Source organism: Garra rufa, chromosome 13 (genome assembly GCF_049309525.1).
Source record: "Garra rufa chromosome 13, GarRuf1.0, whole genome shotgun sequence".
Lineage (NCBI taxonomy): Eukaryota > Metazoa > Chordata > Actinopteri > Cypriniformes > Cyprinidae > Garra > Garra rufa.
This window is the reverse complement of record NC_133373.1, coordinates 28442501-28463108: the sequence shown is the minus strand read 5'-3', so window position 1 is coordinate 28463108 and position 20608 is coordinate 28442501. Positions and strand designations below refer to the sequence as shown.

The window sequence follows — 20608 nt, the reverse complement described above, 5'->3', positions numbered from 1 at the left end:
TCCTATGTCTGGGAAGAGCCAGAACAAGAGGGACTAGAAATGACTCGGCCTGGTGACTTTGCCAGGACGCGAGAGGTATGAGCCTTTGTCTAATATTCCACGGACAAGAGGGCAATATGATCCTCGGCCCTTAGGCACACGAGGAGAACAATGACATGCCTCTGCCTGTTAGCCAGCCAGCGCAGGAGGTACTCCTCGGCCCTCGGGCACACGAGGACAAAACAGCGTCTAGAATACTTACCTGCTGAGACACTGTGGTGACTCCGCCTGGGAAACTCGCCAGGACGCGAGTGGTAATGCATCTCTGTCTGTGATCAACCACCAGACAAGAGGGATATATGAACCTCGGCCCTCAGGCACACGAGGAGAAATGGTAGTCCTTTGTCTGCGTTACAGCCAGAACAAGAGGGACGCAAGAAGTGCCTGGTGATCTTGCCAGGGCACTGGAATTCATCTCTGTCTGTGATCAACCACCAGACAAGAGGGATATATGAACCTCGGCCCTCAGGCACACGAGGAGAAATGGTAGTCCTTTGTCTGCGTTACAGCCAGAACAAGAGGGACACAAGAAGTGCCTGGTGAACTTGCCAGGACACTGGAATACATCTCTGTCTGTGATCAACCACCAGACAAGAGGGATATATGGACCTCGGCCCTCAGGCACACGAGGATAGGGTTCTCAACCGCTGCCTGTTATATGACCAGCGCAGGGGGAGAAATGCTCCTCGGCCCTCAGGCACTCGAGGATTAGGCGAAAAAAGTCTTCTCTTCTTTCTTGATAGAAAGAATGCGCCTTGAGAAGTCTCCTCCTGGCTAGGGAGGCTGAATTTCTGGGCCTAGCCTTTTGCTAAGGCGAGAGGACAAAGGAGCCAGAAGTGGCTCTGAGTTTTAGTTCACAGAGTCTGACAAACGTCAGAGGTCATATAGGACCAACCCGCAGCACCGCAGATGTCCTGGATAGGGACACCTGCCATCAGAGCTTTAGAGGCAGATAAGCCTCGAGTAGAGTGAGCCTTGACTCCCAACGGAGATGGGAGACCAGAGGACTCGTAGGCAGTATAAATGGCATCCACGATCCATTTACTGATAGTGGGCTTTGAGGCCGGGCACCCCCTCTTAGGGGGGCCGTAACCAACAAAGAGTTGCTCTGGTTTACGCCACACGGCTGTGGACGTATGTGTCTAGTGCTCTTACTGGACACATTAGATTATACTTCCTATGGTCGTGCTCCACGAATGGAGGTAGGATAAAACGCTTGGAGCGTTATTGGCTGTGGTGTTGCTGACGGGACCTTAGGTACATACCCAGCTCTTGGGTAAAGAAATGCTTTGGCCAACCCAGGGGCAAAGTCAATGTAAAAGGGGCCATTCTCTGTGTTGAGGAGGGACCACCTCGATGGCCTCCTTCCTCAGGAGAGTATTTACTTCCTGTTCCAATACCAGAGCCTGCTCGGGGCTTACAAGAGTAGGAAATACCCCGCTGAAAGGTGGCGGCTTGGCGCCGAATTGAATGCAATAGCCTTTCTCTACAGTGCGCAGGACCCACGTAGAAATATTTGGCAGTAGCTTCCACGCTGCCAGAAATTCTACTAAGGGAACCAGCCTCTCGAGACTGGTTTCTGGATTTATTTGAGGAGCTAACTCGGTGACCTGTAACAGCGAACTGGCAGGATGCACCTGAAGTAAGTGCTCTAGAGACCCCCGTGGGGGTGGCGAACTCTCTGGTTCGTTGAAATTTGGTAGTTTTTGAAGCCCCCGGTCAGGAGTGTTGCTAATCCCGCCCTCTAGGTCTCACCGGAGGGATACGGGCTGCAACGCTCCTATTATGAGCCTCTTATGTGAGGAGCTGGTACACGCCTGGGGTTTAATGCTCCCGTCCAGCAACCCCGCACGTGTACATTTTGCCCATCAAGCCTGAAGTTATTTTAGGCGGCCTGGAAAGCAAAAACGGAGCTTCAAGGATGATGCCAGGCTGGGCGATAGATAGCTGGCTAACGTCTGTTCAACCCGTGGCATCATCTTTTCTATCTAGTTTTTCCCATGATCTAGACAGTTCAGTGTGCAGATCGGGGAAGAACAGAAAGCTTCGTTTTGGAAGTGCTGACTTAGTCTGCAGAAAACATAAAGTTTGTTTCTCTGAGGCTCATTAGTCAGCACGTCCAACAGCTCCTCATACTGAGGCGATCGGGGGAATACTTTTGACAACGTTCTCCACATCAACCTCCTCGGGAGTAACCGCATTGCGGGCTTCCTTATCCAGTAGGAGGTTTACCGATCCACCAGGTAAGGAAGGAGATAGGGAATCACCCGTCTCCATTCCCTCTAGTAGATCGAGCTGCGATCCCCACGAGTGCAGCTACCGCTCCGCCTCGGCGGAAGCGGGGCCAGACCCGCGAGGAACGCTAGCGAAGGCTCCCTCCTCGAAGAGAGCCTTCCAGGAACGGAGCACCCGCAGTGGAAGATGCTCACACTGTGGACAGTCAGCCTTTTTGAGGGCTGACTGTGCGTGCTCCGCACCCAAGCAGACCACGCATAGACTGTGTGTATCCCCACCAACAGTGAAGCGTTGGCAGGGAGGAACACACCGTCTATGTGGCTGCTGTACCGCCTTAGTTTCTATAACTTTCTTTCCCCCTAAGGTTGACATATTGCTCAAAATAAAGGTGTGCAAACTGGCACAAAAAACAGCAATATGTTTTTAAGACAGACACAGACACAGAGCGCTCTCGCTGAATGACAAAAGCTGACGCCGGCTTCAAACGCACGTGCTTTTATACTTCCTGGTCGCTGACGTCACCGCGCCTGTGACGTCACTCCCGTCATCCGATTGGTTGTTAGACTATGACTCAGAGTGCGGCCCGCCAATGGCGTTCCCCATAGCGTTTCAGGACGCAGTGTTGAGTTCCCGGAAGGGAACCTTTGAACAGGGTCATTTTTATAAATTCAACTATTATTTTCTTTGCATGCATTTTGTATGATCCCTCTTATTTTGGTAAAATAACATATAGCAGATTCTCCACGATGTACTGTATGTAAACTTTTGACCTCAGCTGTATGTGAACTGTGTCATCTGTGGAATCTTTAGCAAGTCCACATCAAGTGCACTGTTTAGAACTGAGCCAGAAAAGAAAGTTAGAAAATTCTTTGAATGAGTCTAATTCTGTTTCAGGAAAGCAGCCTAAAGATGGGAAAAAGCCAGAGCCTTGCAAACCCATTCTTAAAGTAGAGTACAAGACCACAAGAGCAGGGTAAGTGCTCACCTGCAGCAATACATTTTTTCTTTTCCTGCTGCAAAGAATGTCTTAGACCAGCATTAATGTTGGTCCAGGCTGTTTTTTGTTTGTTTTTGTTTTTGCTGGTTTGTAATGCTGGTTCATAAGTTAAACCAAAAATGGAGTCCAAAAGTTTGAGACCACAGTGAAATATGTGATTAAAAATTAATTTCAAGCTCATTTAAACCTGGAAGTAAACAAAGTTATAATGTAAAATAAATACCAAGTACTTAAGATTCTGCATGATTTCTAGGTCACAGCCAAATAAACACAAAACTTGTGAAGTTCATGCATCTGAAAGTGCTTCTTACGTTAAAGAAAAAGTCATTCTAAAAGACATACAGTTCAGCTTCTCACTCAGATTGTTATGCGGTTATATATAACTAGAGAAAAATACAAGCACAAACTTTCTAACTTTTGAACCTCACTGTACAGTATATGTTTGTGTTCTCAACAGGGATCCGTTTATGATCTTCTCTGGTGGTTTGTCGTATGACACTGTTGGTCGACGGCCATGCTTGACAGTAATGCATGGAAAAAGCACGGCAGTACTGGAGATGGATTATCCCATTGTAGATTTCCTCACCCTGTGTGAAACGCCATATCCTAACGGTACGTAGGTCGATTTACTCATTAACAGCACCTGCTCTGTTCAATATTGTTGCAATAAGTACTCAGTCTTTTTATCTCATGCCACTTCCTCTCTCTCTTTTTTTTTTTTTTGCTGACATTTGAACCTTTGTTTTGTTGGGTTGTTCTATTCTTTCATGTTCTTTGTAGATGAGCTTGAGCTCTCCCGGTGGAACTGCTGCCTAGTAATTACATTTTACATCTCTTTTTTTTTTAAAGCTCCCTCTATTCATAACATCCAGTTCTGTGACTGCATTCGTTTATTATTGCCGTACCCATTTGAATAATTTATCACTTTGGTGGCTATTTATGAATAGTAAGTGTTTTCTTTTCTTTCTGCAGGCAGCTGTAACAAAGGCTGATGGGACTTTAGTTTGTTAATAGTCTGTCAATAGTTTACTGGTGTGAAAAAGAGAACATAAACTGAACTTATTACATGGCTCTTTGAAATACTTCCAATTCCGATTGGCCAGTCTCTCATTATTTTTTTAAAGTGTCTGTTGAACTAAATTTCAAACAAAACTTGTACATTACTTATATAAAGGCGAAAGAGAGGAAAACAAGATACTTTTGAGCTAAATGCACTACCCTTCTAGAGTTTACCATTTAAAATAAAAAAGTGACAGTAAGCACACTGATAATGTTAAATAAGATTTCTATTTTTAAAATAAATACTGTTCTTTTAAACTTGCTTTTTTATGTGCTTAGTGAAAATCTAAGCAAGATAAGATAATAATTTCAACTCAAATCAATATTTCATGTCTATGTACTTTTGTTATTTACCATGATTTAGGTTGAGGTTTATTTTGAGGTAATGACAAGCTGACTGTACTTTATTAAATATGACTATATTTTTTTTCTTGTAATTCACCTTTTACAGAAATGAAGATAATCATGCTGTTGTTCTTTCCTAAACACAGCATCTGTGTTCATATATCTGGGTTAAAGGCTTAACCGTTTTGTTTAGAATTTGTATTAGGCCAAACTGAGAAGCAGCGATGAACGCAGAAGGAATGGGAACTGTGTTTGCAGTTCTGCTTGCATAACAGTGCCTGGCTCTGTATGTTGATTAAGCTATATTTGAAATGAGACATCTTTGGTTCTGACTCATTATTGAGACATTTGGGAGGTTCAAACTTGTCCAGTGACGTCTCCAGTCATAACTTCATCGAATCAGGCCACTTAAATATGATACACATTTTATTATTAGAGTGTTGGTGCCAAATCTGGTGCCATTTGCATCTCATATATTCATATGGTCATTCCTGGGATTCAGTAATATTTCAGTCCCACAGAGTTTCTTAAGTGGTGGAAATGATTTGTTCAAAGCTTTTCACAATACTTTGGTATGCCCATTATAATGAATAACAATAATTATGTCATTTTAATATTTTTTTGCATAAAATAATGTGTTTTCCTTTGAAGAATATTTTTCTAAAAAACTGTAAGATATTTTAGTAAAAACAGACTTTAAAGTTATGTCCCTCAGTCTGAACTCAACCCTGTCACACTAACCATTCTATGCCCATCATAATTTTGACTCTGCTCATATGTGACATTATTTACCAGAAATGACATGAATCAGGTCTCTTTAATAGTGGTGCAGAAAATAGTTAGTGGTATCATACTTTTTATTCATATTTTGGAGGCATGTTATAGGCAGGGAAGGTACAGTCAAGCTTAACAACTTAACTTCGTCACATAAAATTAAGATGGAAAATTATTATTTTTCAACATTTTGTTTTGATCCATAAGTATATACAATGTAGTTGTTTTATTGCTGCCATATATGTGACCCTGGACCACAAAACCAGTCTTAAGTAGCACGGGTATATTTGTAGCAATAGCCAAAAATACATTGTATGGGTCAAAATTATCGATTTTTCTTTTGTGCCAAAAATCACTAGCATATTAAGTAAAGATCATGTTCCATGAAGATATTTTGTAAATGTTCTACCATAAATATATAAAAACATGATTTTTGATTAGTAATATGCATTGCTAAGAACTTAATTTGGACAACTTTTAATGCGGTTTTCTCAATATTTAGATTTTTTTGCACCCTCAGATTCCAGGTTTTCAAATAGTTGTATCTCAGACAAACATTGTCCTATTTTAACAAACAATATATCAATGGAAAGCTTATTTACTCCGCTTTCAGATGTCGTAAGAATCTCAGTTTCGACAAATTTACACTTATGACTGGTTTTGTGGTCCAGGGTCACATATGTCTTAAGTAGCACAGGTATATTTGTAGCAATAGCCAAAAATACATTGTATGGGTCAAAATGATAGATTTTTCTTTTATGCCACAAATCATTAGGATATTAAGTAAAGATTGTAAGTTACAAGACCTGTAAGTTTCCTACCATAAATATATCAAAACTTAATTTTTGATTTGTAATTTGCGTTTCTAATAACTTTATTTGGACAACTTTAAAGGTGATTTTCTCAATATTTTGCACCCTCAGATTCCAGATATTCAAATAGTTGTATCTCGGCCAAATACTGTCATATCCTACCAAACTACATCAATGGAAAGTTTATTTATTCTGCCCTCTCCCAACTACATGAGGAGCAGTGTCCATTTTGAGTAAAAAAACCTCAACCCTGTCACAAATATATGGATTTCTCATTGTTACGGGGTTGTAAACTTGTGACGTGGTTGAGTTATTTACTTCATTTATTAATACATTTAAAAAAAAAAGATTAGATATGTTGACCCAGAAATAAGAGGAAAATATGAGAGAGAAACCAAACCAAAAATATTGAAGGTAATGTATCCCTTTAACCCACCACAACTTGCCACATTAATATTTTTGGAGAATTATAGGAAAGACAATTAAGAATGAAAGCATTTCTTGCTGATTACTATATGAAATGTTAAGGACTAAAACTATAAAATTGTGGTTTTAGTTAAACGTATAAATTAAAAATATTTTTTTAGAAAAATAAAGATACCATAGACACACAATTAGTGTATTTTTAGCTTCAGTTCTGTAAAAATGTGAAAAATATGGTAAATGTTACATTTGTTATTATTAAATTGTTATCAGGGACACATGAGCAGTAGGTAGATGTTTGTTTTATATCAAGTTCTGTGTAAAATCCTTTTTTAAGCCAATCCCATTTAGTCCATTACGGGGTTGGAAAAAAAAGAAAATAATAAAAGGTCATTAATGCCTGAGGTGGGAAAATATGTTTTTTTTGGAGGTTTGACATGTGCCTAATTATGTGTTTTAATGTAGTTTAAAAAAAATTATATTCCAAATTGAAATGTTACAGGATCCCCTTATAAGGAATGACCCTTATATTACCAAGTCTTATTTCTCCAAGGCTGCATTTATTTGATGAAAAGCAGTAATAACTGGTACTATTTTATTTTATTGTATTTTAATTTGTAATTAGCATTTTATTACTGTTGCATGGAACTGTTACTGCTTATTATTTCTGAGGAAACTGATTGTTTCTGTGGATTCTTTGATAAATAGAGAATTCAAAAGAACAGCGTTTATTTGAATCAGAAATCTTTTGTAACAGAAATGTCTTTTCAGTCACTTTTGATCCATTTAATATCCCTTTGCAGAATAAAAGTATTAATTTATTTTAAAAATGTAAAAAAACAACGAATGGTAAACGATATATATGTGACCCTTGACCATAAAACCAGTCTTAAGTAGCACGGGTGTATTTGTAGCAATAGCCAAAAAATACATTGTATGGGTCAAAATGATTTTTCTCTTATGCCAAAAAACATTAGGATGTTAAGTATGAGTATAAGTATATACTAAGTAAGATCATGTTCCATTAAGATATTTTGTAAATTTTCTACTGTAAATATATCAAAACTTAATTTTTGATTAGTAATATGCATTGCTAAGAACTTCATTTGGATTTTTTTGCACCCTCAGATTCCAGATTTTCAAATAGTTGTATCTCAGCCTATCCTAACAAATCATACATCAACTGAAAAGCTTATTGATTCTGTTTTTGATGTATAAATCAATGTATAAATTGATCCTTACCACTGGTTTTGTGGTCCAGGGTTACATATGTAAAAATATGTGTATATGTAAAAATATAAAATATATGCTAATTTATTCATGATTTTATCTTGTGTTTTAATGTCTCTGCAGATTTTCAGGAACCATATGCTGTGGTGGTCCTCCTCGAAAAGGATTTAGTTGTTATTGACCTTGCACAAAACGGGTAGGTATCACTCACAGCATTTGCATCTTGTCAATTTGTGTCAATCTGATGGTTTTTAACCTGTGATGTTTTTCAGTTACCCTATCTTTGAAAATCCGTATCCCATGATGATTCATGAGTCTCCTGTGACGTGTTGTGAGTACTTAGCCGATTGTCTTGTGGACCTCATACCTGCACTTTACTCTGTCGGGTCTCGCCAGAAACGACAGGGCTACAGCAAAAAGGTACAACAGCATGCACACGCTCATTAAAAAGCTAATGATGTATTTTAAGTTAAAACATCCTGCCTACAAGCACACATCTTGGCTTTTGAGTGCCTAGATTACAGTCCCTGGTGAATCGCCCAGTTTCCCCATGCCTGCTTGACTTCAAGCCCCCGTCGTGCAGTACATTGTGTCCTCAGACTGTGTGGGTCAGAGACACAGACAGGGGTATTTATGGGTATGAAAGAAAGCATGACCTCTCAGACTGGAGTGCGGTGTGTAAGTTGTGGGTCTGTCTCCCACAGGGAGCAGGTTAACTCAGACAGCCCACTTTGAATCACAGCACTTCTGAATACCTTTGAATAAACTGCTTCAGCTTCCACGCCTCGTGAGGAAATGCTTTCCTATAGAGCCTTGCCAGCCGTTTAAGAAAGGTTCCACCCACGTTGCAGAAATGTTTTGTGGCTGCCAGTGCAAGCCACAGTCATTATATTACGAGTACGCTTACTAAAACTTACAAATTGGCCGATTTCGTTTTATTAAGTTTCCCAGGAATGCTCATACGCTTTAGGGCAATATCTACTACATTTCCTCTGTTCTCCTATGTCGAGAAATGTCAGATTTATGTGGTTAGCTTTCGTGGATTTAAGTGCTTTTATGTGGTTTTGTTGTTCATCACAGGAATGGCCTATCAGTGGCGGAAACTGGGGCCTGGGCACACAAAGCTACCCTGAAATAATAATAACTGGGTAAGAGCAGTGTTCGCTTGTGTGTGAGCAACTGAATGTGTGTGTGTACGCTCTGTTCTCTCTCTTTCGCCATTCGTAGTTCTGCTGAAATGGCAGAAATGGCGAAAAAGACTTAAATGGAGTAAAAGGAGAGGGAGGAGGAGTGCAGAAGAGAGGGTAATGAGCAGGACAAGATGGTAGCGAAAGGGAAGTATGACAAAAAAGTAAGCATTTTCAGATGTACCGCCCATGGGATGACAGAACCTTTTTTCGCTTTTTTAGTGGGTTTGACAGCAGTGGGAAGAGAACTTCCTCTCATCTCTAGACTAGCTTTTATCTGACATAGCAGCTTAGCTTACCTCAGTGGTTTGTTTGAATACATGTAGTAATGGGAATATTCCAGTGAGTTTATGTGGATTTGTGTATGAAAATGTATGAGACAGTTGAAATAAAAGATTCCCTGCTCGTCTTCCAGGCATGCAGATGGTTCAGTGAAGTTCTGGGATGCTTCAGCAAGTGAGTACCGAGCCTTTCTGATTTTATATTCACCCCATTTACCACTTGTGTGCGGTATAATAGTTCCATTTACCACAATGTGTGCGCTATAATAGTTTTTCAAAGCTCATAATCTTGCTTCAAACACATTTGCATTACATATTGAATTTGGCAGACACATTTATATAAAACAAAAGTTTTATATCAGATTTTTGTCATCCCTGGGGGGTGAACCAATGACCTTGGTAATGCTAGTTACATGCGCTGCTATGTTGGCTACAATAAAGACAGTATATAGACCAAGATGGTTCAATCATATTACTGTGAATGGGAATACACAACATGGCAGAATTAGTCAGGAGGAGCCAATGCAGTAAAGGATTAGTTAACTTCCAGAATAAAAAAATTCCTCATAATTTTCACCCCCATGTCATGCAAGATGTTTTTTCTTTCTTCAGTCGAAAAGAAATGAAGGTTTTTGAGGAAAACATTCCAGAATTTTTCTCGATATAGTGGACTTCAATGGGAACCAACGGGTTGAAGGTCCAAGTTGCAGTTTCAATGGGCTCTACATGATCCCAGTTTAGGAATAAGGTTCTTATTCAGCGAAACCATTGGTCATTTTCTAAAAACAATTACAATTTATATACTTTAAAACCACAATTGCTAATCTTGCATTAGCTTGACCTCACGCATTACATAGTCACGTTGGAAAGGTCATGTGTGATGTACAAAGTGTACAAAGTGAACATGCAAAGAATGTTGGATGATTTTAAAGTTGGAGGAGAAAATGATTTTTGAACTGAAGTACACAGACAAACAACTAACCGTGCATGGCGTTTCCAACGTGATTGCGCAATGCATGAAATCGCACATGCATATCGCAGAGCTAGTGCAAGACAAGCATTTGTGGTTAAAAAATAACCAATCGTTTTGCTAGATAAGATCCTTATTCCTTGGCTGGGATCATGTAGAGCCCTTTGAAGCTGCATTGAAACTTTTCACGACACGTCATTAATCGGCCATATTGGTGCCACTGAATGTAAACAATGCCACTGAACTGAATGAAACTCGCAGATTTTGCTTATTAATGCTGCTGCCAATATTCAATTATTGTCATGTTTTGGGGAGTACAAATCGGTTGGACCGGGAAAAACATTTGGAGTACTATAGACTGCCAAAAGTTATAACAAATCAAGGAGAAGAGTGGAAAAAAAAACTGTCTGAGAAATAAAAGGCATTTGTGGTTGGCCAAACTGAACCAGAATTTCCAGAGCAAGAATCTTGACAACATTTGTGTTTGTTCTTATCATTTCCGATCAGGTAGGTGAAATATTAGGCTAATATCTTTACATATCTTTACCACCTATTAACTTTAGTTTGTCAAAATATTGCACCCTTTCCTGCTCACTACTTCTCTATATGATTTAGCAGCTTCCAAACTATTTTTCCGTGGTTTAGACAGCATAAATTAGCAGAACAACGTATTCAGTAGTACATTAACCGTGCAATTCATTCTGTTGTTTACATCTGGGTATCTCCAGTATGGCCGCACATCCAGGTAACTGACCAAAATATGACATAAGTGGAAACCCTCTGTTTGGGCCTTCGACACATTGACTTCTATTAAAGTCCACTATATGAAAAGAAACCCTGGAATGTTTTCCTTAAAAACCTTCATTTCTTTTCAACTGAAAAATAAAAGACATGAACATCTTGGATAACATGGGAGTGAGTACATTTTCAGGAATTTTTTATTCTGGAAGTGGACTAATCCATACCCATTGGCTTTGCCAACCTATAATACATGCTTTTTTACTCAATGTAAGCAATTTGAGAAAAGCATTTATGGGTCAGTTTATGTCAGGTGTTATTGCTGTTTTGAAATATGTCATTTAAATGTCAGTTTGGCAAGCAGTTTTTTGCGATTTTGGTATTTCCTTATTCAAATGAATAGGAGTTGGTCTTACATGCCTGAAATAGCTGCCCGGAGGTGTTGCAAATGTGGCCGCCAAGTAAACTGATTTTCTTTGAAAGGGACTTTGGCTACACTTACAATCACTTTCAACTAACACTGTTAAATATCTAATTAAAAACTGGATTCTGCTGACCACTCTTGGAGTATAACTTGACATCAGACATCATTTACCTTAACAATAAGGTAATTCCCCATGATTTATGACTCAACTGGAGACTGACCTTATAAAGTCACACACAAAAAACTCCCCAGATCCCACAGGCTTTGTCTAACCTTGTGCACTGCTGAGAGAAACCAGCTTGGTCAGAGTGTTACCTGTACATGCCATTTGGCCTTGCTTAAACTGTGAGCTTGACAGACTACAGTTTCCACTGTTCCTGTACCTCCCATAGGTGCTAAAGGACATAGTGTAACATTAAAATACCACAACCCCTCACACAAGTGCTTGTTTAACATTCAAATGGGTTTTCTTAATGGTAGGAGATAAGTTAAAACCAAAGTGGGCTTCATTTTGTCCACCTATGAAATATAAAGCTAATTAAACAGGTCTTTTTAATCCTGCTAAAACAGAGTGGCTAATCTTACGCCATTTAATATTTTTGCTTTGGCTGAACTGAACAATTGGAGTCAGTGGATTGGAAGCCCTCAAAAATTAGACCGAACACATTTATGCATTTGACAGCATTAAAACATTTCCCATCATGCTTTTAATCCTCTAAAGCATTAATTTACTAATCTAGAAATTATATGTTACCCTGGACCACAAAACCAGTTGTAAGTAGAACAGGTATCTTTGCAGCAATAGCCAACAATACATTGTATAGGTTGCCAAAAAGTCATTAGGATATTAAGTAAAGATCATGTTCCATGAAGATATCTTATAAATTTCCTACTGTAAATATATCAAAATTAATTTTTGATTAGTAATATGCATTGCAAAGAACTTCATTCGGACTACTTTAAAGGAGATTTTCTCAACATGTAGATTTTTTTGCTTCCTCAGATTTCAGATTTTCAAATAGTTGTATCTCGGCCCCAGAAAATTGACTCTTATGACTGGTTTTGTGGTCCAGGGTCACATATGACTTTGTTCTTCGGAATACTAGATTCTGATTCATTTATTCACATTGTAATACCTGCTAAACTGATTATTTTCAAAAGCAATCTCTTTCCTCTAAAATTGTGCTAGTTTTGAATGTCTCATATCACTCTCTAAAATAAAATAAATTCTAACAATGACTTTTTTTGACTACAAATATCTCTTACTTTTTCTTTTGAATTCTGTTTGTTCAGTAATGCTCCAGGTGCTGTACAAGCTGAAGACAGCTAAGGTGTTTGAGAAGGCACGCTGTAAGGAGGAAAAACCCAGCACAGAGATTGTGGACGAGGACCCGTTCGCCATTCAGTTGATGTCTTGGTGTCCCGAGAGCCGTATGCTTTGTGTGGCTGGCGTCTCTGCCCATGTCATCATATACAGGTTCAGCAAACAGGAAATCACCACAGAAGTTGTGCAGGTACAAATAAGTTGTTTATACATTTTATGTAAGAATTATTTTATAAGAATTATGTAAGATTTTTTTTTAATTGAGGTGCTCTCTCTTGACTTAAAAACTTTGTTTTCTAGAGTGGAATGAGTAATGCTGCCCTTATAGACACTCTTTAGTCTCTCTCGCTTATTCCCCGTCTCGGGGTTATTTTAGTTTCCTGACAACTGCCATGACTCATAACGTTAATAATAATATAAAATCTGTTCATTAAATGGATGTTGTTCAGTGACTTGAATGTGTTTGTGCATTTGTACATGTGTATGTACCGTCTACAGAGCCAACTAAGGATATCCAAGGAACAGTTGTTACTCAGATGCTTAACTAAATCCCTAAGCCTTTCAAAGCCGTTTTAATTAATGTTCACCACATCTTGCTGTATATTGAGCTTGAATAATTAATACTGCATTAATTTTGCCCTCTCACTGTTTTTTTTGCAAGCTGCACATTTGCATACTGATGCTTCTGTGACCCATAAATAAATGAACGCTTATGATAATGCTATTAGAAAATATATCTGTGAATAATTAGAATTTATTGTGGGAAAATATACAGTATAATGTGGTAGACTGAATCAGTTATGCAATAGTGCTTTATTAATGCTTAATCAACACTACTTATTTACATATTAATACATGACTCATATAATACAGTCATATTGGGTACAAATGTGAATTTAAGGCACAAGAATGAATATGATTGGTTAACAGAGGCGCATGCTCAGCGCAAATGTGGGAAAAACCATTACCATCGTTTGCTGACAGAACGTTCACACTTCTGTATAATGAGGGCAAATTAAACCTATTAGCACCTTCAGTCCCGTGACTCTCACACATATAAAAACACTCACTCGGAAGAGACACGCACACCAATTAGCATGTCTCGTATTAAGAGTAGCGACACCGATGGGGATCAATTAACTCAGTGCGTTTAGCTGATTCATACACATCTGTTCTCAAGCACAATTGCGTCAATTACATGTGTACATGTGTGTGTGTTTTACAGTTACTGGAGGTCAGGTTACAGTATGAGCTGAATGATCTGGAGTCTCCGGAAGGGGGAGGAGATCAGACACCAGCTCCTCCCACTCCAAGCACCTCCCCGAGTCCACAAACCACCGGCCCTCAGACACACACCTCCACTAGCAGCAACTCATCAGATGGCATCCGAGACAACATACCCTGCCTCAAGTAATTCTGCTTTGCAAGTTATGTTTTTTGCACACATATAACGAGGGATCCAAGCCTCTATTTTGCATTTTTTTAATTCAAATTAAATTATATATATATACATAGTGTACTTACAGTAATAGGAATGGACAGTTTGGTCATTTTGAGGAACCCAACAGATAATATGCATCAAGGACTCTTTATCTGCATTCTGTTCCATTCAGCTGTGCTGACTATTTTGAATGCGTTCTGTGTGTACACCCCCTAATCCTCTCCAAACAGAGTGTTTTGTGCTGTAGCTGCTATAGAATTAAAGTAAGTGTGCACAGTGTTGATGCAAATTGTTGTCTGACAAATCAGACAACTAAGTTGCATCGTAAGGCCCCTTTTTGGCGCATTTTTGTATAGCTGTTACTAGGGATGTAACGGTATCAAGGTTATTTTCGTAAACTAAAACGAAGACGAAAACGATTGATCAGAAAACATTTTCGTAAACTGAAATAAAATAAAAACGTCCAAATAAATGAAAAACTAAAACGAAACGAAACTAACAACTTTTATTGAAAAACTAACTGAAATAAAATATTTATTAAAAATAAATCATTTTCGTAATCATTAAGTTCTCAGCCCATGGTGGAAAAATGATAAAGACTGCGATCTGAACAGCACCTGCATTAAATTTAGGCTATGCATCAGTTTTAGGCAAAATTATTGTATATGTAACACAAGCATTCAAGCAAATATACTAGAGCTGATTAATCCTTAAAGGTGCCATAGAATGGAAAACTGTGTGTACCTTGGCATAGTTGAATAATAACAGTTCAGTACATGGACATGACATACCATGAGTCTCAAACACCACCATCACTAAAGCATCAAAACTTGTGTGGTAAGTCCTTCTTACGTTATACTATTTCGCTGCAGTTAAACGTTACACAGAGCACATGCGATCACAGTAGTGCGAGAAAAAATGTTGCGGATTCAAAACGGCAGATTCAACAAACCGCATATCGTAATTAAATATATATTTCCTCCATGTGTTTCCTTACAGCTGTGTGAGTGAGCCGCTCTGTGAGACAGCCAATCAGAGCAGAGCTCCTCATTATTATGCAGGAACCTTCCGAATAAGGCAATAAAAGAGCGTTTCATTCTAGGGACAAATCCTAGGGTTGTAAATGGACCTGTAAAACTGTTTCTGCAGATTTTTTGCCCTATGCCATATACCTTCTATGTAGATATCAGAGAACAATTTTAAATATTGTTTCAATGCATTCTATGGCACCTTTAAAAGATCGAGATTCAAACACCCACGCGATCTCATTTCTAAATGACAACGACTCCTCATGTCTATTAAGGCGAGACACCGCAGGTGAATAGGGTAAAAAAATTAACTAATAGTTATCACCTTACTCAGTTGATTGATTACATTGATATTTGCAAACATTTTTTGTATTACAAGTTTTCTAAAATGTTAGGTTTAAATATGCAAAAGAGGCATTTTTTAATTAAATATGTGCTAATTTTCATACATTTCTAGTACAAAAATCTGAACACTGGATGAAGTCAGTTTCAAAATTCTTGTTGAATTTTTTTTGACATTAGATTAAACATTTTTTACAGAGGGGGTTTTGGTGTCATTTCGTGTAGGAGAAAAAACTCATTTTGAGAAAACTGCCTTTAAAAATATGTATTGTAATTGAAATCTATTGACACAAATATATAAAGTGCTATAAAAGAAACACTTAACAGTGTTTTTTGGAAGTTTTCTTTCCAGTAGTCTGAAAAAAAAAAAAAAAAAAAAAAGCCCAAAATCTCAAACTTGATCCGGTGTTTTCCGCGCCTCAGAACGACTCAGTTCACAGTGAATACAGTGAACTCGTTTATTGCATATGCTGTGAGTTTTAACACGTTTGGAAATGCAACGGCCACCAGTTATGCTTTATTTTTCGCGGCAGATGATTAGGCTACAGCATTTCACTAGATTTGTAGTGAAACACGTTTTTGTAAGCCTATTTTCACTGAAGCTGGAGTTTTCCATTAAAGTAATAATGCAGTTTCCGTCAAAATGAAAACTTAAAAGTGCAGTATGAATTGCTGACAGCTAGTGGTTTAAATGGGTAATGTTACTGCAGTCCAAATTCAAAATATCTCTTTCAAGTGTAGAAATTAGAGAAGTATTGCAATTTTCCTACTGTACTGTAAAGCAAGAATAATATACCTATGAAATATTCATTTTCATTTATTTTACAGTACAGTTGTTTTATAATATATGGCTGTCATAGGAATAACAATAATTTAAAATTGTTGTTATTATTATTATTATTATTATTATTATTATTATATTCTAATTTGTTTGGCTTCCTAAAACACCAGTGTGATATGTAATTTAGACTGAGACAGTATACCATAAATAAAAAGTGGGTGAGTCCCCTTTAAAGTTTAGGTTCAAGTCAATTCACTGACTTAGTTGACTTAGTTAAGAAAATGTGTAAGAGCTTATAACTCTCAAAGTGGATTAGATAGAATAATTTCACTTTAAAATGTATAAAAGTTTCATTTTTCCAAAGTCTTTATTTGTCCTTTTTATTTAAATATCAGAGAAAATATTTAAAATATATTTTGATATTATTGTATGGTGAGATTTTGATGTCGTTACATCCCTAGCTGTTACTGGATTTTGCTTGTTTTGAAGTATAATAAAACCGTTTTCATGTTTAATCATGACTGTCACTTTCAAGTGCTTGGGTACCCATGCCTATCCCCAGTATGTAATATATCACATTATACAGTAAATGTTTTACATTTCTTGGCAGGGACTGTGTATAACTCATGTCCTGTCTTTGTCATTCCCTCAGGGTGCGCAGCAGTCCTCTGAAGCAGTCTCCTGGGTATCAGGTGGAGCTGGTGGTACAGCTGGTGTGGGTCAGTGGAGAGCCGCCCCAGCAGATCAGCAGCTTGGCTATCAACTCCTCCTATGGCTTGTGAGTTACCTGAAGCTTTTAAGACCTGTTTTGCATTGTTTTGTCAGGTGGTTTTTATATTTGTGTTAAAATATTAACATAAATTCAAATACTCATCAAGATTTTCAATGAATAACCACATCAGTGTTTGTTTGTTTCCCCACACAAAATTATTGTAAGGCTTCATAAAACTGGGCATACACAAAAGTGTCTTATACTCACCAAGGGTGCATTTATTTAATCAAAAATACAGTAAAACAGTAATATTGTAAAATAGTATTAAGTAAACTACTAGTATTAAAATACCTTTTTTCAAATGTAATTCATTTTTGTAATGCTACACTACCACAGTTTTTGGACAGCAAGATTTCTTATGTTTTTTAAAGTTGTCTTCTCTGCTCTCATTTATTTGTTCCAAAATGCAGCAAAAGCAGTAATATTGTGAAATATTTTCTCTATTTAAAATAATACATTTTCAGCATCATTACTCCAATCAGTCACATGATCCTTCAGAAATCATTCTAATATGCTGATTTGCTTTTCCAGAAATATCTCTTATTATTATCATCAATATTTAAAACAGTTGAGTAATTTTTTTAAGGATTCTTTGACGAATAGAAAGATCCAAAGATCAGCATCTGAAATAAAAAGCTTTTGTAACATTATACACTATAACATTCAAATGCTTGGAGTCAGTATATGTATATTTTTTTAAGGAAATTATAGAAATTAATACTTTTATTTAGCAAGGATGCTATAAATTGATCAAAAGTGATGATAAAAACCTTTATAATGTTACACAAGATTTCTATTTCAGATAAATGCTGTTCTTTTTATTCTGAACTTTTTATTAATCAACGAAACCTGAAATTCTACTTAGCTGTTTTCAACATAATAATAATATTGTAATGTTTTCTGAGCAGCAAATTAGAATATTACAATGATTTCTGAAGGATCATGTGACTGGAGTAATGATGCTAAAAAAATCAGCTTTGAAATCACATTAAACATCTTACTGTCTAAAAATGTTTTACATTTTCAGCAGGCAACTCCAGTTTTCAGTGTCACATGATTCTTCAGAAATAATTTTAATATGCTGATTTGGTGCTCAGTCAACATTTCTGCTTATTATTGAAGTTGAAAACAGTTGCACTGCTTAATTTTGTTTTTGTGGAAACTTTTTTTATGTATAGAGTTCAAAATAGAAAGTAAAATGTCTTTACTGTCACTTTTGATAATTTTAATGCATCCTTATTGAAAAAAGTAAAATCTTATTAACACCAAACTTTTGAATGTTAGTGTGTATAATTATATTAATTTTATTAAACAATCACTATACCAACACTAAACCAGCATAAACCAAAGAAAATCATTCTGATTTGATGTCTTTTATATTTGTGTGTGTCATAGGGTGGTGTTTGGCAATAGCAACGGTCTGGCAGTAGTAGATTATTTACAGAAGACTGTTCTGTTGAATATGGGAACTATGGAATTGTACGGCACTAATGACCCGTATCAGAGACAACCGCGATCTCCTCGCAAGAGCCGACAGCCTTCTGGAGGTCTGATATGCACACAGACATGGTTTTCATCCATAATATACAAAGCACATATATATATATATGAACACAGTGAGCTTTATAACAGCACACCACTTGCAGCAAGACATGCAGCTGTGCAGTGTGGGGATACAGCAGTGTGACCCCTGCTGGTGTATGGCACAATTACAGCTAAACACATGATAGTAAGAAAGAGATGATTGCTGGGAATTGGCAATGGACTGGTTGTTAGATTATCTGGTGTGTACGTGTGTGTTTGTGTCAGGGGTAATGAGTGATATTTAGCGGGGGGCTGGGATCTGTCGGATATGCGCACAGGGAGAGTGCTGATCAGAGCAGCTGGGTTCAGCTCCTGTCTGCCCATCTGCCTCTCAGCTCCGAGATCAGAGCAAGGGCTACACACTTCACCTCACACTAAAGAGTATAGTCAGTTGTACTGTCTTAAAAACCTCTTAGACTACTTTTTCACACACTTGCACACTTATCACGTTTGACACTCGTGTTTCTCTTTCTCTCTACAGGGCTTTGTGACATTAACGAGGGCTCAGCCACCTCAGAGGATCGCTGCAAATCCCCCACCTCAGGTAAAACGCCCCTCAGAGCATGACACAATCCATACCGCCTCCTACCACCATCATACCGATCAGTCCTGACACTGGAGTCTGCTGAAACACAGATGTTATGAGCTCCACAGTTTTAGCGTTTCAACCGTTACCTCTGTTCAGGACTAAAGGGATAATTCACCTTAAAATGAAAATTCTGTCATTATTTACTCATTGTCATGTTGTTACTTTCTTCTTGTAAGAGGACTACAACTGTACACTGCTTTTCAAAAATTTGGGGTCAGTAAGAATTAGGGCCCTTGACTAAAGAACTTTCTGGTTGACTATTAGTCATTCATTTTAAGCATTAGTCAACTATTAGTTGCACGTTTATTAAAAAACATACAAATCATAATAATGAGCCTTTATCTGCCTACATAGCCTAATAAGTGCTCAAGCGCATGCAAAAAAGCTTGCCACAGTGCACCGGCAGATATAATAATTATAATTGTTTTAAAAAGTGATTGATAAACTAGTGCTTTCTTTGTTTTCGACTTAAGAGATAAAGTCAGCGACACTGACTCGTCACCTCCGCAGTAGTGGACGCGACTGTATGCGTGCTTCATACAGATTACATAATCTGAGAATATTTGTTTTCTATTTGAATTGGTTCATTTAAAAGTAGACATTTCGCTCTCTATAGATATATTTCTCATGTCTGTAAGGCAAGTATACACAGAGTTTAGAAGTTTCACGCTCAAGTTCACAGAGACTGAGATGGCAGAAAGCGCATCCGGTTTGCTTTAATTATTTTACAAAAGAGCAACGTTTGTTGTGTGTTAACCTGTTAGGTTAGATTAACCTAATTAGGTTATTGCAGGCGATTAATTTTTGCAGTTTAATGGTGTTAAAAATATTTAACGAAGGGGCAGGGCTAGGGTTGACCACCCCACTCACAACTGCTACTTCTGTCTTTTTTTTTCTTTACAAGAAGTGTTTATTTAGTCGCAGAATGTCTTTACGACCACATCAACTGGGAGACTTTTCAGAAGCGCACTACAACTTTGCCTCAGCGCCGGGCGCTAGTCAAACAAGCATGGGAAAGGTACAGGTGACGAGAAAGCTTCAGTAGAAGAAGAGTGAACTGCTGTCAGATGAGATGTTGACAGGCCATATGTCAGTAAAAACAAATTTACCTGTCCTGTCAGCCATTATACTGTGCTAGTAGGATACACACTTCAAGTGCATGCACTAATGCAGCGGTGCAAGCGTGTTAGATCTGTGTCACATTCAGCAGTGGTAGCTCTTAAAATAGTAGCA

At 37.9% G+C, this 20608-nt stretch overlaps 1 protein-coding gene across 1 annotated transcript in view; it reads left to right on the top strand.

Moving 5' to 3' along the window:
* The window catches only part of stxbp5a (syntaxin binding protein 5a (tomosyn)), a 136689-nt gene that overhangs the window by 96371 nt on the left and 19710 nt on the right, over positions 1–20608 (top strand). The window contains exons 9-19 of the mRNA XM_073853202.1: positions 3169–3247; positions 3729–3883; positions 8038–8110; positions 8187–8334; positions 8995–9062; positions 9517–9557; positions 12808–13028; positions 14064–14248; positions 17083–17208; positions 18598–18749; positions 19268–19330. Of these exons, the coding sequence (XP_073709303.1) occupies positions 3169–3247; positions 3729–3883; positions 8038–8110; positions 8187–8334; positions 8995–9062; positions 9517–9557; positions 12808–13028; positions 14064–14248; positions 17083–17208; positions 18598–18749; positions 19268–19330 (1311 nt within the window). The remainder of the gene's footprint in view (positions 1–3168; positions 3248–3728; positions 3884–8037; positions 8111–8186; positions 8335–8994; positions 9063–9516; positions 9558–12807; positions 13029–14063; positions 14249–17082; positions 17209–18597; positions 18750–19267; positions 19331–20608) is intronic.